General features: G+C 43.6%; 1 protein-coding gene across 2 annotated transcripts; it reads left to right on the plus strand.

Annotated features, from left to right (window-relative positions):
- The first annotated feature begins 2,887 nt into the window (after nucleotides 1-2,887).
- Nucleotides 2,888-19,882, plus strand: XKR9 (XK related 9). Of its 2 annotated transcripts, none has more exons than XM_044294970.1 (4): nucleotides 2,888-2,978; nucleotides 9,934-10,445; nucleotides 13,504-13,706; nucleotides 19,175-19,882. In XM_044294970.1, the coding sequence occupies exons 2-4, from the start codon at nucleotides 10,174-10,176 to the stop codon at nucleotides 19,810-19,812; spliced, it is 1,113 nt and encodes a 370-aa protein (XP_044150905.1). In that variant the 5' UTR covers nucleotides 2,888-2,978; nucleotides 9,934-10,173; the 3' UTR covers nucleotides 19,813-19,882. The 2 variants fall into 2 exon arrangements, with proteins under 2 accessions (XP_044150905.1, XP_044150906.1); XM_044294971.1 differs by lacking the exon at nucleotides 19,175-19,882 and adding an exon at nucleotides 19,014-19,118.
- Nucleotides 19,883-26,294: the final 6,412 nt, after the last annotated feature.

The raw sequence follows: 26,294 nt of genomic DNA on the forward strand, positions 1-26,294 counted from the left end.
CGCACTGGCCACCAATGATATTCAAACTGGGGAGGGGGGTCTGCCCCCTGCTGCCTGGCAGCCCTGATCTCTTACAGGGGATATGATAGTACAATTAACCCCTTCAGGTGCGGCACCTGAGGAGTTAATTGTGCTGATCACGGCCCCCTGTAAGAGATCGGGTGCTGCCAGGCAGCAGGGGGCAGTCATGTACACAGTTTGTAGTATATTCTAACTAGAAGCGTCCCCATCACCATGGGAACGCCTCTGTGTTAGAATATACTGTCGGATCTGAGTTTCACGATGTAGCTCATATCCGACAGTATATTCTAACATATTCCCATGGTGATGGGGACGCTTCAAGTTAAAATATACCATCGGATTGGAGAAAACTCCAATCCGATGGTATAAAAGAACTCCAGACTTTACATTGAAAGTCAATGGAGACGGATCCGTTTGAAATGGCACCATATTGTGTCAAAGTCAAACGGATCCGTCCCCATTGACTTGCATTGTAATTCAGGACGGATACGTTTGGCTCCGCACGGCCAGGCGGACACCAAAACGACTTTTTTTTCATGTCTGTGGATCCTCCAAAAATCAAGGAAGACCCACGGACAAAAAATTGGTCACGGATCACGGACCTACGGACCCCGTTTTTGCGGACCGTGAAAATAAACTGTCGTGTGCATGAGGCCCTAGGCTACTTTCACACCTGCGTTCAGGTGTCCGCTCGTGAGCTCCGTTTGAAGGGGCTCACGAGCGGCCCTGAACGCAGCCGTCTGGCCCTAATGCATTCTCAGTGGAGGCGGATCCACTGAGAATGCATTCGCCTGCCAGCGCTCAGCCTCCGCTCAGTGAGCGGACACCTGAACGCTGCAAGCAGCGTTCGGGTGTCCGCCTGGCCGTGCGGAGGCGAGCGGATCCGTTCCGACTTATAATGGAAGTCAATGGGGACGGATCCGCTTGAAGATGACACCATATGGCTCAATCTTCAAGCGGATCCGTCCCCCATTGACTTTCAATGTAAAGTCTGAACGGATCCGCTCAGGCTACTTTCACACTTAGAACGGGTCCGTTCTGAACGGAGCCACCGTCTGCATTACTATGAGCGGATCCGTTCAGAACGGATCCGCTCGAACGCTAGTGTGAAAGTAGCCTTACTTACTTACTTACGGAGCGAGTTTTCTGCACAGAAATATCGTACGCGAGTGGCCTAAATACCCAGATGGGAACAACACTTTAACATACTGAAATGTGAACAGCACAAACTTTCTAAGAAAAAAATATCTCAATTGCATTTTTTTTTTCCAATTTCCCCAAAACGAATTAAAGGGATTATCCAAAGACTTGCCTGTAAGGGACAATCTGGTCCACGTCAAGCCCCCATCTCTGCCACATCCACCTCACCTCTGCCAGCCCGTCAGTGGCCATAGTCATATGCTGTTCCTGCACAGGTCTGCACTGAAGCCATCGACTGACCGGCAGCAAAGACATGCAGTTAGAAGGGTACGTCAAACTTCCAGTCCAGCGGGGGGCTGGAAGCTGTAGGAGGTGGGATCCTGGACCTGGAGTACTTGTGACAGGCGAGTCTTTTGCTTTTTTTCTCTTTTTTTCGTTGCTTTTGCACCCTGCCCAGCTTCCTGACCATGATGGTCTCAAAGAACCTGTTTAATAAAAGGTAATCAATAAAATAAAAGTTTTGGCTCCAATTACACCACAGCAGTGACGCAGCTCTGTTAGGCCCCTTGCAGACGAGCATGTCCGGATGTGTTGCGTCTGTGATCATGGAAAATCGTGCGAGTAGGTACGCAATTGCAGTCAGTTTTGACTGCGATTGCGTATCAATGTTCAGTTTTTATCACGCGGGTGCAATACGTATTGCACGCACATGATGACTGTGGTACCCAGACCCGAACTCAGACTTCTTCACTGAAGTTCGGGTTTGGGTTAGGTGTTCTGTATATTTTATTATTTTCCCTTATAATATGGAAAATAATAGCATTCTTTATACAGAATACTTAGTAAAATGTAGATTGAGGGGTTAAAAAAAAAGAAACTTACCTGTTCCTAATTGATCGCGCAGCGGACATTGTCTGCTTGCTTGTTCTTTCAGGACCTGCAAAAGGACCTTTGGTGACGTAATCGCGCTTACCGCGTGGTGAGCCGATGACGTCATCGAAGGTCCTTTTCCAGCCAGGTCCTGCAAGAAGAAGAAGAAAGAAGATGAGCCCGGCTGCGCAATCAAGTGGATGAGGTGAGTTAATTTTTATTTATTTTTTTAACCCCACAATGGACCTTCTACTAAGCATTCTGAATTAAAGAATGCTATTATTTTCCATTATAACCATGTTATAATGAAAATAATAAAGTAAATGGGGTCCCGGGTAACTCATCAATCGTCTCCTTAGCAACCATACGTGAAAATCGCATTGCATCCGCACTTGCTTGCGAATTTCACGCATCCCCATTCATTCATTTCTATGGGGCCTGCGTTACGTGAAAAACGCACAAAGAGGAGCATGCTGCGATTTTCACACAACGCACAAGTGATGTGTGAAAATCAACGCTCATCTGAACAGCCCCATTGAAGTGAATGAGTCCGGATTCAGTGCGGGTGCAATGCGTTCACCTCACGCATTGCACCCGCGCGGAATTCTCGCCGGTGTGAAAGGGGCTTTAGTGAATGGAGCTTGTGAAGTATGCAGCATGGACATACTAACGTATGCTATCTACTCGTCACAGCGTGCACAATGAGATCCTCAGACATCTGAGACGTGGGTTTTCCCAGTTACGGTAATCTTGAAGGTGTAGCCTTTGACATACTTTGTTACCAGAGAAACCCTGAATGCATAATGAAACCTGGGCATGGCCACAGAGCACTTCCTCCATTGTGGTCGCGTGCTTTCTCTACACTGCTTCCTCCTAAGTGTCAGACCTCTTCAGGAATTCATTACCTTCTCACCTACACTTCTCTGCAAAAAAAGATTATCTGTGAGGTAAGAGCGACTCTAGATGCTTCATTTCAGATATATACTGTATGTGCCGGAACCTCACCAGAACCATGAACTCCACTTATGTAATATGAGGTCAGGAACCTCAGGCACAGGGATGGTGCCGGTAATTCAAGACACAGATAAGGTGCCTTCACATGGCGCAAAAATCCCCAAGGAAATGTGCAGCGGTTTTAAGTAGTAGGAGAGAATTTGTTCTAGTAAAAATTCAGTTTTTGTATGAAAATCCATATTATACTGATGGGTTTTATTCCTGTTATTATGGATTGCTGTGATAATAGAGGGGTCCTCTTTTAGATACACTAAATCCACACCTACCATAGGCACATCAAAGCGCGAAAGGGGAATTTGCAGTTATACAGTTTTTCTTTCAAACATTACGGGCTTTACTTGGTAGCTAGACACCTTTTGGCACCTCTTCTATCTTCCAGTCATGGCCGTCGAGACTGACACATTTTGGTTTTCAAAAAGTCGCCTGCTCCAGTTTTTATGATGGAAATGTCCATTAAGGCCTCCTGTATGTATTCCGTTCCAATGCACGGAGAACGTTTGTGCGGCCTCCGGGACGGATCCAGACCCATTCAACTTGAATGGGACCGTGATCCGCTCATTCCGCAAAAAGATAGAGCAAGTTCTATCTTTTTGTGGAATGGAACCCCACAGAAGCACTCCGTAGTGCTTCCATAGGGTTCCGTCCCGTGCTTACATTCCTTGCCATGATAATTATTTAATCACACATCCCCCTAACACAAAATGACCTGCTAACATATTTCAGTGATCTTCTCGTTGGCTCAGGAGAAAGTGTAAACAAGGACAAGGCATGGTGACTGAATTATAAGAGCAGACTGGTTGCTTTAAAAGTAGGGGTGGTGCTTGAAAGCATTGTCTTATTCTGTTCAGGATGGGGTTGGGTCGGACTTCCGGCAGCACAGGTGTGCAAGTGTTAGCACGGATTTGGAGAAGCCTAACGCTTGTGTGAAAGAAGCCTAAGGCCTCTTGCACACAAACATATTTTCATTCCATTCCGTTTTTTTTGCGGACCGTATACGTAACCATTCATTTCAATAGGTCCGCAAAAAAAACCTGAAGGTACTCCATGTGCATTCCGTTTTCGTATTCACGTTCCGCACAAAAATAGAACATGTCTTATTATTGTCCGCATTACGGACAAGGATAGTACTGTTCTATTAGGGGTCAGTTGTTCTGTTCTGCAAAATACGGAATGCACATGGACGGCATCCGTATTTTTTGCGGACCGTAAAATACATACGGCCGTGTGCAAGAGGCCTAAGGCTAATGATTCTACCCACTGAAGGTGCATACACTACAGTAGTCCGTTAATGGGTATGGGGAGAAGTTTGTTGTGTTTCAGTCAGGATCAGTGGAAAGTTGCAAATATCTATGTTATATTATAAATTAAGTCATTTATCATTTACACCCATTGACAAAAAAAAAAGCACCAAGGAGGAGTTGGAATCAAATAAAACATTATTTTTATAGTTGGAAGGAGGCATTAGTGCCTGTTTGGCACCTCTAGCCTGAATACGGGATGAGATACGGTTAGGCTACTTTCACACTTGCGGCAGTGTGATCTGGCGGGCAGTTCCGTCGTCGGAACTGCCAGCGGATCTGCCGATTTGGATGTGTCTGAAAGCATTTGTGAGACGGATCCGGATGCAGATCCGTCTCACAAATGCATTGCAAGAATGGATCCGTCTCTCCGCTTGTCATGCGGACAGACGGATCAGTCTTGTATTTTTTTTTCTCACATTTTTACCGGTCTGCGCATGCGCAGGCTGAAAGGACGGATCCGGCATTCCGGTATTTTGAATGCCGGATCCGGCACTAATACATTCCTATGGGGAAAAATGCCGGATCCGGCATTCAGTAAAGTCTTCCGTTTTTTTCTGTAGATCCTGCGCTTGCTCTGAATCCTTGGCAAGTTACGATCTTGCAACTTGGCGCTTAGCCGCACAGAACGCTACTGCCCCATGGCTGTAACATGAAAACACAGCCTAAGGGGACACATCAAGTTAACGCCTGCAATAAGAGTTAATTAAAGAAGCACTCCCACAATAATGTTTATTCTCTGACATGATGTAAACTGACTGTAGTGAATGTAATCTTACCAGAGACTGTATTTGTGAGTTATAAACTCCCTTCTAATCCTCAGCTGTGTCATGTGACCAACACAGAATAGGAAGTCAGTTTCTTCTTTATTCATTCCTATGAGACTGACATTGAGGCTCCCATAGGACTACATAGAGAAACTGGCTTCCTGTCCACACATAAGATGCTGTGTTATTTGGAGTGCTGGTCACATGACACAGCTGAGGATCAGAAGGGAGGTTATAACTCACCATTACAGTCTCTGGTAAGAAAATTACTTTTACATCATGTACCTTTTTAACAGATTAGCGAATAAAAACTTTTGTGAGAGTGCTTCTTTAAATGAAAAGAAATAAGCAAGAAACCTAACACTCACGTAGATGGCATAGGATCCAGCTCAGGCAGAGACAGGACAAATCTCTGACTTCCAATAAGCCTAAAAAAATAACCCCCAGCCCTGTTTTTTTCTACACTTTCTCTGTGTATATTCATCCCCCAAGCCTTTGATGTCACTGTGGGGTCGCTGGGTATAGCGAATTGGATTCATGACCCTCTTATGACTCTGGCCCTGTCTTATCTGGTTGCAGAGTTGTGACTAGTAACTTCAAAGACTCTAGCAGACAAAACACATCTCTGCACACACACATATACACAGGAATCACCAGTCCATAGCAGTCCACATTTCTCACTCATGACACCACTGCAAATTAAGGTGATGGTGGCTGGCTGTCAATAGCAAGACACCAAATTTCTTTTCCACTAAGTATCTGGAAATAGTCCGGGCAGAGACAGGGGTGTGTGATGAAGGTGCCACCTGTGTCTGGATAGTGGACAGTAAAACTGTGAGTAAAAAATGTGTGCATGCCCCACATAACCACACCTCCTAACAACTAGGTCACCGCAGCCTACATCCTGCTTATCTCAGTCCAGTGATGTGCCCCCTCTCAAAGTTTGTCAACTGGGCAATATGTCTAGCAGTCAATGATCTCTCACCAAGAGGTACACTACCCAAAAGTAGCTTCTGAGAGCCTTTTTACAGGGCAGTGGAGGAAACACTTCTACTCCCACTTGTGGTAAGACCCTATGTCTAATCAGATCACATTTGCAGCAATTCAGCATTTCTATCTGGGTGCGTTATTATTTTTTTTTTGGGGGGAATGTGTACATGACAATAGCATCATGTGTGGCACTTTGCCTATTGCGCCGTCTGTGCCAGTAAGATGTGCCCCCATAGATGCCCCCCAATAATGTGCCAGTAAGAAGTGCCCCTCAATCATGTGCCAGTAACAAGTTCCCCCATAGATGTACCCCAATCATGTGCTAGTAACAAGTGCCCCCATAGATGCCTCCCAGTCATGTGCCAGTAACAGGTGCCCCCATAGATGCCCCCCAGTCATGTGCCAGTAACAGGTGCCCCCATAGATGCCCCCCAGTCATGTGCCAGTAACAGGTGCCCCCATAGATGCCCCCCAGTCATGTGCCAGTAGTAGTACCATATAAAATAAATAAACACATACTTACCTCCATCAGGCTGGCAGCGATGCGATGCAGGCCTCTTCCGGCCTGTGTCCTGCGCTGTACGGCTCAGGCAACACGATGACGTCATCGCACCGCCTGCACCGGCCTCTGATAGGCTGCAGGCCTAGTGCCTGCAGCCTATCAGAGGAACAGGGAAGGGAGACGCCTTTCCCTCCCCTGGCCCATTGCAGCACTTCCATCTGTATTGCTGTCCTGAGGACGGCGATACAGATGACTATGGAGATGAGCGCTCATTTCCCTGTGCCCTGCTGCCGCCCCCCACGTCACCAGTGGCCAGCGGGGCTCAATAGGCAGCTGCCTTGGGCCCCCCAGGAGCAACTGGACCCGGGGCAACTGCCCCTTTTGCCCTGTGTTAAAGACTGCCCTGAACAGATCGCCGCTAGTACTAGGGGAATCAGCGGGGGGCACGTGGGGGGGAGTCAAGGAATAACCTAGGGGAGAAATTGCCCCCCTGTTGCGACGCCTATGATTTGTAGGCTTAAATACGAGCTTCAAAATGATTCCAAAAAAGTAAAAAAAAAAATATATATAAAAAAATGTAAAAAATATAAAAAGTTTAAATCATGGGTATCACCGCGACCGAAAAAACACCCGAACTATGAAAATATAAAAATATTTTTCCAATACGGCGAATGGCATAACGGAAAAAAGGGTCAAAAATTTTTCATTGGTTCTTTTACCCCAAAAATTTAACAAAATGGTATCAATAAAAGTGAGCCCCCACACAGCTCAGTAGATATAAGTATAAAAAAAGTTATGGGGGTCAGACTATGATGATGTAAAAAAACAAAACTTTTTTTTCAAAGTTTAAATTTATTTTTACACTATTTTATACATAAAAAACCTATACATATGGGGTATCGTCGTAATCATAATGACCCAGAGAATGAAGGGCATGGGTCAGTTTTGCCTGAAACAGAACGCCGGGGAACGCCGAACAAAAGCTGTAAAACGGTGGAGGACAACTTGTCCCGCAAAAAATAAGCCTTCATACAGCTATGTGAACGGAAATATAAAAATGTTATGGGTCAAGGAAGATAGGGAAGAAAAAGGAAAACATCTCTAGTATCCTACAGGTTAATTATGCTATCAAATGAAGCAAGACATAAAAAAAAACTGCAGTTGCCCTGAACCTTCTGTTGCTGAATGAGAGGAATAAACAGACACCAAAAATTTACAAAATTAAGACCAGAGGACACAGCAGAATCCACCAACCTGCAACATAGGAAAGAGTGACCCAGGCATCTAGATGAGTGATGTTGGGTCAGAGTAGGGGGACTAGGCACCACACCTACCATTAAGATTACCAGGGATACTTCCTCCATCTCCTGGCTCCCACAGCTTCATCGACGCAGAGCGATTTCATTCTGTCCGGCATGTGGAAGGAGGCAGTGACAAACATGGGACAGGTAAGCAGCTACTGCCATATGCAGCAGGCTTACACTGCTTCTACCTGTGCTGGAGTGAGCATTAAAGGGGTTTTCCAGACTTCCGATTTTGCTATCAAATTGCTGTCCTATTCAAACTAATGGGAGCCAAGCTGCTGTAACCCAGCACGGCCACGGCTCTATTCCTACTCCTGGGAACAGCTGATTGGATCAGATATTGACTGTACCTAAGGATAGGTCATCGCCATCATGAACCTTTAAAAACCCCTTTAACTTACCAGTCCAGCTTTCTATAGCACGGCCCTCTGTCCCAAATCCGCTGATTTGCACTATGGAGCAACACGGCAGGTCAGGATAATGGGCTTGGTTTCCCAATGGGGTTGCCCCTGTAAGAGCAATTGTAGTCACAAGTTGGTGGACACCACCGTGTATCCTGGTCTTAACTTTATGTATTTTTGGTATCTTCTTATGCATCTCATTCAGAGGCCCTGTGCAAGAGTTCAGCTTGGGCCCCCCTTCCCTCAGTGCTTTGTGGCCACGGGCAGGGAAGCACATGGCCTTAGTGTTGCCTGAGGCAAAAATTTAAACGTGTCCCCCATGCCAAATTCTTGACATAACCCCTTCTATAATACTGATGTCTTTTTATGTGGCACAAGGGTCTTTGCGCCCCCTCAGGCTCCCGGGCCCGGTAACGACTGCTTCCTCTGCACACCCCGTAGCAGTGATTGCGAACCTTTTAGAGACAGAGTGCCCAAACTGTAACCCAAAACCCACTTATTGATCGCAAAGTGCCAACACGGCAATTTAACCTAAATACCAATATAGAATATCGTCCATGCACTTTATCATTTAGCTATAATAGCCTGCCTACATACAATGCGCTGCCTGTGCTGTTCATAGTGCGCCTTGTACTGATGAATGGCAGAAAAAGTCTAAGGCATATTGGTACGCCATAGACTTTTTCCAGGGTGCAGGTGCCCACAGAGAGGGCTCTGAGTGCCGCCTCTGGCACCCGTGCCATAGGTTCGCCATCACTGCCCTATAGCTACGCCCCTGGTTTACACCTTAGAGTACAACTATTATTTTACTGGAGATCTTGTTTCATTGACAGCATAATCAAAAGTAACACTGCATGTTCACCCAGTAGATTATGGTGATATTGCTGGTGAATTGACCACTGTTAGCTCTGGCAGTGGTTGGATACACTATTTATTCCTCAAAGTAATTTGCAAATGAAAATCCAACAAAAAGTATTTGTGGTTGAGAACTTCCACAACTGGTGTATGTGCCCAAAGCAACCAATCTGAACTCCGTTTCTATTGTTTCAGGGACATTTAAGAAATTTAAGCTGAGTTCTGATTGGTTATTATTAGGGATGAGCAAATCGACTTCGGAAGAAACATCCAAAGTCGATTTGCATAAAGTTTTGTTCTAATACTGAACAGGAGCTCCGTACAGTATTAGAATGTATTGGCTTCGATGAGCCGAAGTTATTGCTTTGCGAAGTCTTGCAAGACTTCACCCAATAACTTCATAAATTAATTTGTACTGTAAAAAAACATTTCCCGAACTCGGGTTCGGTTCCAAGGTACCACTTGGAACCAAACCCAAGTTCGGGAAATGTTTTTTTACAGTAAAAATTAATTTATAAAGTTATAAAGCAATAACTTCGGCTCATCGGAGCCAATACATTCTAATACTGTACGGAGCTCCTACTCCGTTCAGCATTAGAACAAAATTTTCTGCGAATTGTCTTCGGATGTTTCATCCAAAGTCAATTAGCTCATCCCTAGTTATTATGGGCAAAATTTTTTTTTTTTTTTGCTAAACAGCTTTGATAAATGAAACCCAATGTGTGAGGTATAGTTATTTCTTTCTATAATACATTTTTTCTTATATTTCAGGAATGTCGATTTATCAACGGCTGCAAAAATTCAAGAACTGAGAATGATGAATTATCACCAGAACATTGTTTACCTACTTCTAGTATAAAAACATGAACTACTAATAAAATACAAATATATATTTTTACCAAACATTAACTTTTTAAAATGATGAATAATGACTGTAAAATTTTATGACGTCTGTGATGTGAAGATTAGAAATCATTGATGTAGTACACAATCCCATCAGGACTCTGGAGGATGAGCTTCACAAAATGGAATTTTATTATGACTGTCTTTGGGATTTTCTCCTTCCTCTTTGACATTGGAGTAGATTTGTGGATTTCAGTCAAATACTTTCAACAAGAGCTTTATCTTTTTGGACTGTTAACCTTATTTTTTGTTCTTTTGTCCACACTAATAGTACAAGCATTTAGTTACTCATGGTATGAAGATGATTGTGCTGAGGACAGTCATGGAAGTATGACACTTGTCCTTATTATTCATCTTTTCCTGGCAGGAACCTTGCTCAGGTAAGTCAAGCCTCTGTAAAAGAGGAATGTTTTTACATTAGTGGCTATGCTCATTGTATAACAGCAGTGTATATATATATATATATATATATATATATATATATATATATATACATACAGTTGCAAGAAAAAGTGAACCCTTTGGAATGATATGGATTTCTGCACAAATTGGTCATAAAATGTGATCTGACCTTCATCTAAGTCACAACAATAGACAATCACAGTCTGCTTAAACTAATAACACACAAATAATTAAATGTTACCATGTTTTTATTGAACACACCATGTAAACATTCACAGTGCAGGTGGAAAAAGTATGTGAACCCTTGGATTTAATAACTGGTTGAACCTCCTTTGGCAGCAATAACTTCAACCAAACGTTTCCTGTAGTTGCAGATCAGACGTGCACAACGGTCAGGAGTAATTCTTGACCATTCCTCTTTACAGAACTGTTCCAGTTCAGCAATATTCTTGGGATGTCTGGTGTGAATCGCTTTCTTGAGGTCATGCCACAGCATCTCAATCGGGTTGAAGTCAGGACTCTGACTGGGCCACTCCAGAAGGCGTATTTTCTTCTAAGCCATTCTGTTGTTGATTTACTTCTATGCTTTGGGTCGTTGTCCTGTTGCAACATGCATCTTCTGTTGAGCTTCAGCTGGTGGACAGATGGCCCTAAGTTCTCCTTCAAAATGTCTTGATAAACTTGGGAATTCATTTTTCCTTTGATGATAGCAATCCGTCCAGGCCCTGATGCAGCAAAGCAGCCCCAAACCATGATGCCCCCACCACCATACTTCACAGTTGGGATGAGGTTTTGATGTTGGTGTGCTGTGCCTATTTTTTTCCACACTGTGCTCTTGCAGTCATCTTTACAGGACGGCCACTCCTAGGAAGAGTAGCAGCAGTGCTGAACTTTCTCCATTTATAGACAATTTGTCTTACCGTTGACTGATGAACAGCAAGGCTTTTGGAGATACACTGAGCTTGCCCCGACCGGCGGCACAGCTCTAATTCAAAAGTTTGCTCGCTCGCGCTCACACGGAGCGCTGTGTGACGTCACAATTTGAGCTACGGATAGTTAGGAGGACCAAAGTTACTCCAACGCGTTTCGAATAAAACGTTATTCTTTGTCAGGGAAGAATAACATTTTATTATGGAGTTGTATAGCTATTGTATATTGTGTTTTCAGGGCACTGACAGATAGTGAAGGTGGACAGGGAGTGCATCGCGCAGTACCACAGTACAAAATATACGTGTTACATATCTCCAACCTTCTTTAGACTGGAGGTCTGGGCACTTTTAGCCATCTTTCAGTGAACTCTAGACAATGCCTCGGCGTTCCCTGATAATTTTCCAGGCCTATATTCCACAGTAAAATTTAAATTCTGCAAAGACAGAAGCACTGGCTTTTGACACGGGGAAGACTTAAAGGAGTAGTTCTGTTACATTAAGTTATCCTCTTTCACAAAAATGGGGGCCCTATACCCCCCTGCAGCCCTCTGAAATGAACGGAGAGGCCGGTCGGGCATGCTTGCAGCCACTTCATTTCTATGGGCGTTCCGTAGATATCCCAGCAGTATATGTAAGCACAGGTAGTGAGCAGTACAGAAGGTGCACCAATCCATGTATGTACTATTACAGCATCCACTGATGTATTAGCCCCCAATATGGTGCACTGATTGGGCATTCACTTTGACTAATCAGAGCTGCTGGATTTTCCAGCCAATTGCATGTTCCATAGATTGCCTGCCTGACACTGTAAACTGAATGTGGTGCCGCTGTGAGTCGGGAAATGCCTTTGTAAAAATAAAAATATTGGTGGAGATTTATCAAAACCGGTGTGACGAATACCATGCCTCGTGCCCGCTTGACGTCACCTACGTCAAGCTCACGAGATGCGGTATGGTCACAGGTTACCAAAGCGCGATGTTATGCCCTCCAAAGGAGCAGGTAAGGTCAGCTTGGTACAGGTTTACACAGACACCTCCTGTCCACTCGGGCACAAAGAGGCGACAAGCTGAAAGAGCCTTCTCACTGCCGCAGTGAAAACAGCGCTGTCTCAGCCCGGGTAACTGCCACCAGCTTCTCGTTTGATATAAGCCCGGTCCGCTAACAGGATTATATAGGGTGGGAAACCAACCCGCGGTAGCTTATAACTAGGCCAAAACACGGACGTGGGGATTCGTGATCGAGATACAAGATAGCACAAGATTAAATTATATATTTAATCACCATAAGGGCACACTAGATATAACACAATATACACAGAGAATATATACAGTGGTCTAAAGTTACAGATACAGGTTATATGGGTACAACAGGGTTAAGCAGAGTAAAAGTGAGTGGATATCTCCCTTCCCTGGCATGCCACCATCAAACAAAGCCTATGGGCATGTTCACTGTGGCCACAAATATGTATTCGGTTTGCGCCTGCGATGGTCGGGCGATTCATAATTCCTTATGAAATGTAGGTGCCAACATGTCTGGGAGGTATCATTGATCTTGGGCAAGAGCTGAGACCCCCTGCTAGGGGTTTTCCTGCAGATTTGGTTGCCTCCAAATTGGCTGGTTGAGGTGTGACATTATCCACCTGGGGCCTCCTTGAAGCCTGGGCCCCTGGGGCTTTCTCCCTTGCTAGCTGACAATCAGATGGCTGGGGGGTGGGAACATATTTTGCATGTACACTGACTGTGTACAAGCCGAAATGTGAATCAACTGACAATCAGGGCTACCAGTAAATAATAATCCATATTCCTCACAACCGGTGTAAAGGAAAACTGACTTACCCGTAGCAACCAATCTCCGAAAAATGAAATGGTATGGGCATCTAAACCAGATTTTCTTTACATTAGTTTTGATAAATCTCAGCTGTTGTAAAGGATCCAGGGGGCCATTAAATCAAATCATGCCCTATTTTGTGTTAAAAGCATTATTTTTGTAATTTATAGAATTTGTCTTCCTCTTTATGTTTCTCTCATTCTAACCCTGAGTACTGATTTGTAAAATGTTTAGTTATTTACTGACACTACATCTCTTTAAATCCTGTATTCACCTCTAGATACTGGTACGCTGTGAAATATGGATATCAGGCGACGTATGACCACAGAAAACAGAAACCTGAGGATACCAAGAAGAAAGCAGTGTGCGCTATGACGGACCTCAGCATGCTCAGGTGCTTTAAAACCTATTTGGAAAATACGCCCCAGTTCATACTTCAGCTTTACATACTCATAGAGCATGGTGAGATCACCATAATCCAATGTAAGTGGACAATATGTCATTTATGCTGTAACAAATCCTCTGATATCAATATTTAGTTTCACCTTTGAGCATTTAAAAAAAAATGCATATTTTCTTAAAGGATAAGGACTCTTTTGCACAGATTTTTTTCATTGTTCATTTGCTTCCTAAAGGCAAAATTAAAGGGGTTTCCCATGTGTTGAATTGGACTGAACTGCGCCTAGGCCATGTGACCAATGATCTTGACGTCGCTGGCCGAGGAAGAGGCCACAGTGCTCACCACAGCCTCTTCAGATAGCAGGGAGTCTGACACTTTTTTGTGATTTAGCTCACGTGGTGCTTTAACAGTTCTTAGTGGTTTATTGGTTCGACTTCCAAAATTAATTTTACTCACCTATAATCATTATTTTCAACTTTTTTTATGTGACACCTAGGGCTTTGTGTTTTAGAGATTCTTTTCCTTTCTTAAAGGGGTTATCTGAGTTATGGAAAAAAATAAAAATAAATTATAAAACTTATCAGGACTTACATATACATTAGTTAAGCTTGATTTCAAGAAAAAACTAAAACACACTTACACCTTTGCATAGTTCTGTTATTCTTGCTTTGTTTACATGCTGCAGCGAAGCTGTGGGGGCGTGTACCAACAATGACGGAGCTCTCCCTCATGAATATTTGTGGGTGTGAACAGTCTGACCTTCCCCACCCCTGCACCGCACAACCTAACCTAGCTTACAAACACAGTCACATGATCATCTCCTAGCTCATACAGGCAGGAGCTCTGCATTACATACATCGCACACATGTATACATAGCACGCTGCCTCACACACATCACACGCATGTATGTGGTGCAGTACGTAGTAAATGCAGACAAGCTATTATAGCTCACCTACACTTCATTTGATAAATTAAGCTGATAAACTCATTTAACAAACACAGCCCTCATACAGCTGAGCGTTCTTACATCTGACAAACCCAGCTCTACTGCATATCAATCTCCTACATTGGAAGAACTCATTTTACTACAGGTGACAAATTTTGCTCCGCTACTATGAAATAAAACTCCAGCATTGTCCCATTTGTTGGTTTCTGCCTTGTTACATCTCTGCTACACCTGACAAACCAAGCACTGCTACATGTGTAGAACTCACCACTATGTGTAAAAAACTGAATACCACTACATTTGACTAACTCAGGTCTGCTACATCTCCACTACATCTCAGCTCTCCTACATTACATTTGACAAGCTCAGCTGACTCATTTGACAAAGTCCACTCTACTACATCTCTGCACCACATGTAAAGATCCGAAAGCCACTACATTTGACAAACTTAGCACTGCTACATTTCATCTGTCCTACATCTAACGAAACACAGCTCTACTGCTTATTATTTTCTTACATTGGAACAACTCGGTGTACTACAGGTGACACATTTAGCTCCGCTACTCTGAAAACAAACCTCGGTCACATTTGAAGGCTTGTGCCTTTGATCTTTGTCAGCTTCAAACATGGCTTAGGCTACTTTCACACCTGCGTTTAGGTGCGGATCTGTCTGGTATCTGCACAGATGGATCCGCACCTATAATGCAAACGCTTAGATCCGTTCAGAACGGATCCGTTTGCATTACCATGTTTGTTCATGATAATGCAAACGGATCCGTTTAGACTTTACATTGAAAGTCAATGGGGGACGGATCCGTTTGAAAATTGAGCCATATTGTGTCAACTTCAAACGGATCCGTTCCCATTGACTTACATTGTAAGTCTGGACGGATCCGTTTGCCTCCGCACGGCCAGGCGGACACCCGAACGCTGCAAGCAGCGTTCGGGTGTCCGCCTGCTGAGTGGAGCAGAGGCCAAACGGAGCCATACTGATGCATTCTGAGCGGATCCGCATCCACTCAGAATGCATTAGGGCTGGACGGATGCGTTCAGGGCCGCTTGTGAGAGCCTTCAAACGGAACTCACAAGCGGAGCCCCGAACGCTAGTGTGAAAGTAGCCTTAGTTGTATGTGGTTGTCCAGGGGGAGGGGGAGGTGGATTTGAGGTCTGAAGTGGGTCAGGACTCTGGTGTTTACACACGCTGTCTTCACTGATAGCAGGAGCCGGTGTTCTGTCAGAAAACCTTAAATCATCAGATTACCTTACCCCACGTGACTTCCGGGGGTGCGCGCCTCCGCACAAGCGCAGTACCAGGGCATGGGTAAGTTAAAATTACAGTGAGGGTTGACTCATGGACGCGCGCACAGACACCGCGTGTGCACCGAACCGCGTGTGCGCTCTCAGGGGTAAGGAGATCTGACGGTCTTTTGTCTTGGTAAATCTCCTTACCCTCACACTGGGCACGCGCAGATTGTAAAATCTCCTTACCCTCACTACACAGCGCGCTTCAGATTCATTGCTGGCTGGCTTCAATCCACAAGTGCGCAGTTTAAGGGTAAGGAGATTTAACAAGACAAAAGACCGTCAGATCTCCTTACCCCTGAGAGCGCATCGTGCTTCTACGAGTCAACACTCATTGTACATTTTACCTTAGCCATGCCCTGGCACTGCACTTGTGCGGAGGCGCACACCCCTGGAAGTCACGTGGGGTAAGGGAATCTGACGATTTAAGGTTTTCTGACAGAACACAGGGCCCCTCCCTAAGGCAGTGAGAAGCCCGTACACGAGACGTCACCACCGGAGCCTTGTGGATGATGTCACTGGTCACGTGACCCGCATTGGCCCTGCAGAATCCAGGTACTATAGAAATACAATGTAAATTACAAAAGTATTATTAGATAGGTTATAAGTCACATGGGCATATATTTATATAACTAGGACAACCCCCTTAAGTTTTGTTTGAGGAAACTGCAAATAATTTTGAAAACGTTTTATTTTTAATCTATAGCTGCAAAAATGACACCAAAATAAATTATTAAAAGGAGTTCCCTATATTTTGTTTGTTGTTTAGATACAGTTGTGTTCAAAATAATAGCAGTCAGACATCACTAACCTGAACAATCACTGTTTTTGGTAGAAATTATATTTCTACATGGCAAATAATTTACTAGCAGGTGTAGTAAAATAATAGAAATTCATTATTTGAAAAACAGGTGGCAATTATTGCCCTTATTTAAGGAAGGAAGGCAGCAAATGTTGTACATGCTGGTTACAGTGCATTTCTCTCTGAAATTCTGAGGAAAGTGGGTCGTTCCAGACATTGTTCAGAAGATTAAAAAGTTGATTAGAGAGAGGAAAACATATAAAGAAGTGCAGAAAATGATAGGCTGCTCAGCTAAAATGATTGCAAATGCTTTAAAATGGCAACCAGACCAACAAGATTGATGTTATGGAGTGGTCAGCCCAATCCCTGGATCTTAATCCAATAGAAAACTTATGGGGTGACAAAAAAAAAATGCAGTTTCTGAGGCAAAACCAAGAAAGAGAAGAACTGTGGAATGTAGTCCAATCATGCTGGGCTGTTCACAGGGGCCAGATGGTGGCTGACTCCATGCGACACAGATGTCCAGCAGTTCTCAGAAACAGCGGTTATACAACTAAATATTAGTGAAGTGATTCAAAGGAAAGCAAAATCTTCAAACATTTTTCAGTTTATATAGTGAATGTTTGAGTTTGTAAAGAAGAATACAAACTGCATTTTTTTTTAACAGTCTAAAATCCACTTTTCTTAAAAAAATTTTTTTAGAGGAACAACACAAATTTGATATATTTTTCTTTATGTTTTGATTTGGAATAGAATGTGTAGTGTTTCCAATGCATTTGTGTGTATGGAAATAAAAGCTATTAGAAGGATTTTGAGCTTTATTCACTTTTTTAAACACACTGCTATCATTTTGAACACAACTGTATATAATATGTATAGTTTTGCATAAATGGGCTGGTTTTTAGATATATATATTTTTGGTACATAATACATCCCCCAAGAACTCATTAAAAGACCTCTGGGGGGATACTGACATTTTTTTTCATGGTATTTTCACTTTTCCATTGTATCTGGGGTATCCAAAAGAGGGCTGTGTATCAGTGTAGAGAAAGATGAGAGGACCCAGATAGAATCTATAAAAAAAAATAAAAAAACTGGGGGCTGTGGTAGGTACTGATGGCCTTGCGGTTCGCCCGGCGGCAAACTTTGCTCGTTCGCGATTTGCCGAACATGCGAACATATGACGATATTCACTCCCGCCATATTAATTTACGTTGTGAAGAACTTTGACCCATGACACATCCATCAGGTGGTACAGGACAGCCAATTGAAAAGTTTCAGCACATGGACATACCCCCTACCTAAAATAGACCCGATCTGGCCGCCATTTTACATTCAGTCTTTTGGCAGTGTAGGGAGAGGTTGCTGTGTGGAGCAGTGACAGACTGTTAGGAACAAAAACGCTATCAAATAGGTCCACAAAAGTCCTTTTAAGGACTGGTATAGGTGTGCTATTGATAGGTGTGCAGTACAGAGGGGTGTAATACACTTATACTTTCTAATATAGATAGCATATTATAGTGGATTTGTATTGTGCAGCAGTAGTGAGCGGTTCAGCAGCGATACTACAACTACAAAGAGTGACAAACGCAATTAGAAAAAATAATTATAACTAGTGTGATCTACCAGTCGCCCCCCAAAAAACTGATAGAAGCGGGGTGTTATATACCAATAATATACTTTCTATATAGTGCATTTGGGTACTGCAGTCTTTGTTTGCGGTTTTGCTGCGTTCCCTCTGCTACACAAAGTGACAAACTGTATTGGAAAAAATAATTATAATTGATGTGCGTACGCGGAAATTACATTGCCAATATTTCACATTGAAAGAAATAATGAATGGAGATTGCAAATTCGAATAATACATTTGGTATGTCACTGTCCATGTTGTCGGACCATTTGTGCACCACTTCTAATTATTTCTTGGCTGCAAATATGAGCTGAAGGTTTTTCAGGTTCGCCTGCCATTAAAATGAATGGGACCCGCTGCAAACTTGTGGTTCGCGAATATTCGATCGCATTCGCGAACCGTCCCAGCAGATGTTCGTCCATCACTAGTGGTAGGTGAATGCAGTACAATAATGAAGCAGTATTAGTACATTAGAGCTAGAGAAGGCAGCAGCATCCTGGAAACACAGATCTCACATCCAGCATGAGAAAAGTTTGAAACTAGATCCAGGTTGAAATGGTTATCTGGCTGATGTTTGGCCAGTGTGAAGGAACTTTAGCTATTGTGGACCTGGCTTATCTATTTTGTGATCAACTATTAAACAACTGTCATGTTATACAAATGTATGGGCATCCACAGCTTACCGCATAACAACCGTTGATAATTGCAGGTATCTGAAGCCAGACCAATGGAACCAGCCTCTGGATTGCACTATGAAGATAACCCATGGCCATATACCCAAAGAGCTAGAATGAACTGCCACACTAATTTTTAGTCTATTACAACCCAATAGTTAAAAGCCAGTGATTTTGCTTTTTATTTATTTTTTAGATATCTCCATCATGGTATCGCTTTTCAGCATTTCATGGTCTACAGTGGATTACCAGATGTCATTACGGAAATCTCTACCAGGAAAGAAGGGTATAAGTGTTGGATTTCCTCTGCTGTCCTACACGTTCTACAAGTTTTTCACTTTGACCTCCTGGATCGTCAGCATAGTCTTTCTCATAACCTGCAATATTTATATGTTTGCTGGCCTTGTGACTTTGTTAGGTTTCGCTGGATTTTGCTGGGCTTGGAAGCAAGAGACAGATTTCTGCAGAACCAAGAAAGGAATGGAAGTACTATACAGGGTCATTATTGGAACAATTCTCATTTTTACTTTTTTCAATGTGAAAGGGTCTAATACAAGAGTCCCTATTTCAGTTTATTATTTTGTGCGGGTTTTGAGCACAATAGGGATTCTGTCCTTGTGTTTCTACCTCAGACCTTCCTTTGCATGTACTTTCATATTTGCACTTCTCAGTATTGCTACAGTTGTAACTTTGGGACTTGGTATTTTATCATTGATTCTGTATTATGCTTGTTTCCACCCCACCCTTCACTGCATAGGTCAATTTAAAGGCGATACAGTGGATGGGATCACCTCTAGAGAGCAGAGTAGATTTCAAAAATTCATAATGCCGTAGTTCTATTGTCATTTGTTAACTTCTTGTATTCTAAAATCACAAGTTAAAAAATAAATAAAGTTTCTGCTGTGCGGAATCCTAAAAATGTAATTTAACCCCTTAACCACCCCAGGACCTCCGCACGCAGGATTGCATCTTTGCGGCGGCCCTGTTATGCCTCCTGGACGCGCCGGTGCGTCATCTCGCGAGACGCGAGATTTCCTGTGAACGCGCGCACACAGGAACGGAAGGTAAACTAGCTGATCTACAGCCTGCCAGCGGCGATCGTTCGCTGGCAGGCTGTAGATGCGATTTTTTTAACCCCTAAAAGGTATATTAGACGCTGTTTTGATAACAGCGTCTAATATACCTGCTACCTGGTCCTCTGGTGGTCTCTTTTTTTTTTTTATCAGATAATTTGTTTTGATTTTTCCGAAAATCACAAAAAAACAAAGTAAGACAGTCTGCACAGCATACATGCAACAGTTGATGACAAAAATACCATAGCATTACACGATCGGACAAATAGTTACTTACATGAGTATTTCAAGTAACATAAACCATGGTACAAGAAGCACATAAAATTACGTCGTCTAGTTACAAAGTATACCTGGTACAGAACTACATTTCCCATCCAATAATTTATCTGGTGGTTCCTTTTGCTTGGATCGACCACCAGAGGACACAGGCAGCTCTGTAATAAGTAGCATCAAACACCACTACACAACCCCCCTCCCTGTCACTTATTAACCCCTGATCACCCCATATAGACTCCCTGATCACCCCCCTGTCAGTGTTCACCCCCCTGTAAGGCTCTATTCAGACGTCCGTATGTGTTTTACGGATCCGATCCATGGATCCGCAAAACACATACGGACGTCTGAATGGAGCCTTACAGGGGGGTGATCAATGACATATAGCCCATATAGACTCCCTGATCACCCCCCTGTAAGGCTGGCTCCATTCAGAGGTCCGTATGTGTTTTGCGGATCCACTTATCGGATTCGCAAAACACATTCGGACGTCTGAATGGAGCCTTACAGGGGGGTGATCAGTGACATATAGCCCATATAGACTCCCTGATCACCCCCCTGTAAGGCTGGCTCCATTCAGAGGTCCGTATGTGTTTTGCGGATCCACGGATCGTATCCGCAAAACACATACGGACGTCTGAATGGAGCCTTACAGGGGGGTGATCAATGACAGGGGGGTGATCACCCCAAATAGACTCCCTGATCACCCCCCTGTCATTGATCACCCACCTGTAAGGCTCCATTCAGACATTTTTTGGGCACAAGTTAGCGGAAATTGTTTTTGGTTTTTTTTCTTACAAAGTTTCATATTCCACTAACTTGTGACAAAAAAAATTAAATCTCACATGAACTCACCATACCCCTCACGGAATCTAAATGCGTAAATTTTTTTAGACATTTATATTCCAGACTTCTTTGCACGCTTTAGGGCCCCTAAAATGCCAGGGCAGTATAAATACCCCACATGTGACCCCATTTTGGAAAGAAGACACCCCACGGTATTTTGTGAGGGGCATGGCGAGTTCATGTAATATTTTATTTTTTGTGACAAGTTAGCGGAAAGGGAGACTTTGTGAGAAAAAACAAAAAAAAAATCTATTTCCGCTAACTTGTGCCGAAAAAAAAAAAAAATTCTATGAACACGCCATGCCCCTCACGGAATACCTTGGGGTGTCTTCTTTCCAAAATGGGGTCACATGTGGGGTATTTATACTGCCCTGGCATATTAGGGGCCCTAAAGCGTCAGAAGAAGTCTGTAATCCAAATGCCCTCCTAAAAGATGCTCATTGGAATTTGGGCCCCTTTGCGCACCTAGGCTGCAAAAAAGTGTCGCACATGTGGTATCGCCGTACTCAGGAGAAGTTGGGCAATGTGTTTTGGGGTGTCTTTTTACATATACCCATGCTGGGTGAGAGAAATATCTCTCTATAATGACAACTTTGTATAAAAAAATGGGAAAAGTTGACTTTTAGAGAGATATTTCTCTCACCCAGCATGGGTATATGTAAAAATACACCCCAAGACACATTGCCCTACTTCTCCTGAGTACGGCGATACCACATGTGTGACACTTTTTTGCTACCTAGGTGGGCAAAGGGGCCCACATTCCAATGAGTACATTTAGGATTTTACAGGGCATTTTTTACACATTTGGATTACAGACTACTTTTCACGCATTAGGGCCCCTAAAATGCCAGGGCAGTATAACTACCCCACAAGTGACCCCATTTTGGAAAGAAGACACCCCAAGGTATTTCGTGATGGGCATAGTGAGTTCATGGAAGTTTTTATTTTTTGTCACAAGTTAGTGGAATATGAGACCTTGTAAGAAAAAAATAAAAAATCATCATTTTCCGCTAACTTGTGACAAAAAAATAAAAAGTTCTATGAACTCACTATGCCCATGAGCGAATACCTTAGGGTGTCTACTTTCCGAAATGGGGTCATTTGTGGGGGTTTTCTATTGTCTGGGCATTGTAGAACCTCAGGAAACATGACAGGTGCTCAGAAAGTCAGAGCTGCTTCAAAAAGCGGAAATTCACATTTTTGTACCATAGTTTGAAAAAGGCTATAACTTTTACCCAAACATTTTTTTTTAATCAAGCACATGTAGAACAATAAATTTAGAGAAAATTTATATATAGATGTCGTTTTTTTTAAAAACATTTTACAACTGAAAGTGAAAAATGTCATGTTTTTGCAAAAATTTTGGTAAATTTCGATTAATAACAAAAAAAGTAAAAATGTCAGCAGCAATGAAATACCACCAAATGAAAGCTCTATTAGTGAGAAGAAAAGGAGGTAAAATTCATTTGGGTGGTAAGTTGCATGACCGAGCAATAAACGGTGAAAGTAGTGTAGTGCAGAATTGTAAAAAGTGGTCTGGTCATTAAGGGTGTTTAAGCTAGGGGAGCTGAGGTGGTTAAGGACCGGGCCATTTTTCACCTTAAGAACCAGACTGATTTTTGCAAATCTGACATGTGTCACTTTATATGGTGATAACTTTAAAACGCTTTTACTTATCCAGGCCATTCTGAGACTGTTTTCTCGTCACATATTGTACTTCATGACAGTGGTAAATTTGAATGAAAATATTACCTTTTTATTTATAAAAAAATACAAAATTTACCAAAAATTTGGAAAACAACATTGCTTACCGGTAATCGTTTTTCCCGATACACATGACGGCACCCTGTGCGACTCAGGACCTCCCATCAGGACAGGAAACCTGAGAAGATAAAAAGGACCCACCTCCACCCAACACCAGTGGAAGAAATAAATTGTTCTCCGGAGAGAAGTGACAAAGGGTTAAAGACTCCCCCTTTTTTTTTTTTTTTGCTTATATCTATATTACTTCATATAGACCTGGCAAACTGCCATATATATATATATACCTGGGGAGGGAAATATCAGGTGCCGTCATGGGTATCTAGAAAAACGATTACCGGTAAGCAATGTTGTTTTCCCCTCACCCATGACGGCACCCTGTGCGAGATAAACTATAAGTAGAACCTAGGGGGGGCAACAGTCTGAAGGACTTTTTCCCCAAAAAGGGCATCAGAATGGAGCTGCAATCTGTAATGTTTAAGAAAGGTATGCGGGGAGCTCCAGGTAGCCGCCCTGCAAATCTGGGTTAAAGATACATCAGCTCTCTCAGCCCACGAGGTAGACACTGCCCTAGTAGAATGGGCCCCAAAACCTGAAGGAGGGGGGAGACCCAGGGAAATATAAACTCGAGCTATGGCCTTCTTCACCCATCTAGCAATAACCCCGCGGGATGCTTTTTCCCCCTTATTTCCTCCTAAAAACTGGACCAGGAGGTTCTCGTCCTTTCTCCAAGGAGCCGTAACATCTAAGTAGACTAACCAGCATCTCTTAACGTCCAGGCAATGAAACTTTTACCTCCAAGCTATAGGAGGGGTTAGGAAAAAAGGAAGGCAACACAATGTCTTGGCTCCTATGAAAATCGGAGACAACCTTGGGAAGGAAAGAAGGCAGGGGCCTGATAACTATTTGGTTATCCTGGATGATCATATAGGGCGGATATGCCGAGAAGGCCTGGATCTCCGAGATCCTCCTAGCAGAGGTAATAGCCAGGAGGAAAGCCATTTTAATGGATAAGATATCAATAGGGACCTCTAATAAGGGCTCAAAGGGTCTATCGGTTAGGGCCGTCAAGATCCTGTTCAGGTCCCAAGGAGGGGAAAGAGGTCTAACAGAAGGACAGATTCTGGCAGCAGCAGAAAGGAAACGCTTGACCCACGGGTGGATTGCTAATTGGAAGTCAAAAAAGTAGCTCAAGGCCGACACCTGGACTTTTAAGGTGGAGGCCTTGAGCCCTTTGTCTAAGCCCGCTTGTAAAAAGTCTAAAATCTTAGGGATTTCTGGAGGACTAAATGGATCAGAGCTAGAACCTAGAAAGGAAGAAAAGACATTCCAAACCCTATTATACTTCCTAGCTGTTGAAGTTTTTTTACTACCTAGAAGGGTGGAAACAACTTTGCTAGAAAGCCCTCTCTTCAACCAGATGTCCCTGTCAATCTCCATACTGCCAACTGAAGAATCCCCGGATTGGGATGCCATACGGGTCCCTGGGAGAGTAGATCCTCCCTTGGAGGGATCACCCAGGGAGGGCTTCTGGCTAGACTTAAGAGGGTGGAGTACCAGACTCTCTTGGGCCACTTGGGGGCTACCATGATTATGGTGGCTCCCTCCCTCCGCACTTTCTTCAGAACCTGCAGAATTAGGGAAATAGGTGGGAAGGCATAGCCGAGTTCCTGGCTCCAATCCTGAGCCAGACTGTCTACCGCTGTAGGATTCTCTGTATAATTTAGGGAGAAGAATCTCTTTGTCTTCCTGTTTTTCCGGGTGGCAAAGAGGTCTATAGATGGGGTCCCAAACTTTGTTACAATCTGGGAAAAAATCTCCTCGTTCAGACTCCACTCTGCCTGACTGAGCTCTACTCGGCTTAGAAAGTTGGCCACCGTATTCTCTTTCCCTTTCAAATGTATTGCGGATAAGGCCAGGTTCCTGTCTTCCGCTTTTTTGAAAATTTCCTGGCAGAGGAAGATTAGGGATGGTACTTTTGTCCCGCCCTGATGATTCACATAGGCCACTGTTGTTAAATTGTCTGAGTAAAAGACCAACTTCCTGTTGGAGACCTCTGGAACTGCCACCTTTAGTACTCTTTCTACTGCCTTTAGCTCCTTGTAATTTGACGTGCAGTCCCGGGTTTGCAGTCCCGGGTTCTTAAATCCCATCTTCCCTGCCAGTATTTTCCCCCTGAATGAGCTCCCCAACCCCACGGACTGGCATCTGTTGTTATCAGCATGGGTTCTATGAAGGACCAAGGCATTCCTACCGAGAGGTTCTTCTCGGACGTCCACCACAGAAGGGAGTACCTTGCTCTGTAGGAGAGATGAAATTTTTCCTCTAGTGTTTGTGGAAGACCATTCCAATTCTTCAAGATGTCCGACTGTAACAGTCTTGTGTGGATCTGTGCGAATGGTACGGCTGGAATTGTAGCCGTCAGGTGCCCCAATACTGCCATCGCCTCTCTGATGGAACATCGGAAGGACCGGAAAAGGAACCACATGCTCTATTGTTGAGGACACTTTCTTCTGAGGGAGGAATGTCTTCTGAGCCGTGGAATCTAGTTGCATTCCTAAAAAGGTGCAAATTTGAGAAGGGGTTAGACAAGACTTCTCCTGATTCATCTTCCACCCCAGATCCTTCAACAGAGAGCACACCAGGACGAGCTCTGTTTGTAACTGCTCCCTTGTTTGGGCCACGAACAAAAAATCGTCCAGATAAGGTACTACTACTATCCCAGACGATCAAAGGAATGCCACCATCTCTGCCACGACCTTGGTGAAAATTCTCGGGGCTTGAGAGACCCCAAACGGAAGTGCCCTGTATTGCAGGTGTAGAAGTTGGCCCTTTACTTGAACAGCCATCCTTAAATACTTTTGGGAGGAAGAGTGAATTGGGATGTGATAATAGGCATCCTCTAAGTCTATACTTGCCATCCAGCAACCTTTGTATAACAGGTCTAAAGTCGACTTTATAGTTTCCATCCGGAACTTCTTGTATCTCAGGAATTTGTTTAGCCGTTTTAGGTTCAGAATCATCCGAAAAGAACCGTTGGGTTTCTTTATTAAAAAGAGTGGGGAGTAGAACCCCCTGCCCTCCTCCTTCTTTGGGACTTGGCAAACAACCCCTTTATCCAACAATAACTGAACCTCTCTCTCCAGAACTGTGGACTTTAGAGGATCCTTTGGAGTTGGAGTATGGGTGAAAAAGACTTGGGGATAAGAGCGGAACTCCAACCTGAATCCCTCCGCTATCCCCCCCAAAACCCACTTGTTCTGGGTGACGTTCGCCCAAGCCGGGAGAAAGGCAGAGAGTCTTCCCTCAACCTGGAGTTTGGCGTCATTGCTTGTCCTTTGGTTTGCTATCCTGGGTTTTAAA

Source organism: Bufo gargarizans, chromosome 5 (assembly GCF_014858855.1).
Source record: "Bufo gargarizans isolate SCDJY-AF-19 chromosome 5, ASM1485885v1, whole genome shotgun sequence".
Taxonomy (NCBI): domain Eukaryota; kingdom Metazoa; phylum Chordata; class Amphibia; order Anura; family Bufonidae; genus Bufo; species Bufo gargarizans.

Coding starts and splice junctions, on each gene's coding strand:
- XKR9 (XM_044294970.1), top strand. CDS start 10,174: ATGAGCTTCACAAAATGGAATTTTATTATGACTGTCTTTGGGATTTTC. Junction 10,446..13,503: donor CTGGCAGGAACCTTGCTCAG/GTAAGTCAAGCC, acceptor ATTCACCTCTAG/ATACTGGTACGCTGTGAAAT. Junction 13,707..19,174: donor TGAGATCACCATAATCCAAT/GTAAGTGGACAA, acceptor TTTATTTTTTAG/ATATCTCCATCATGGTATCG.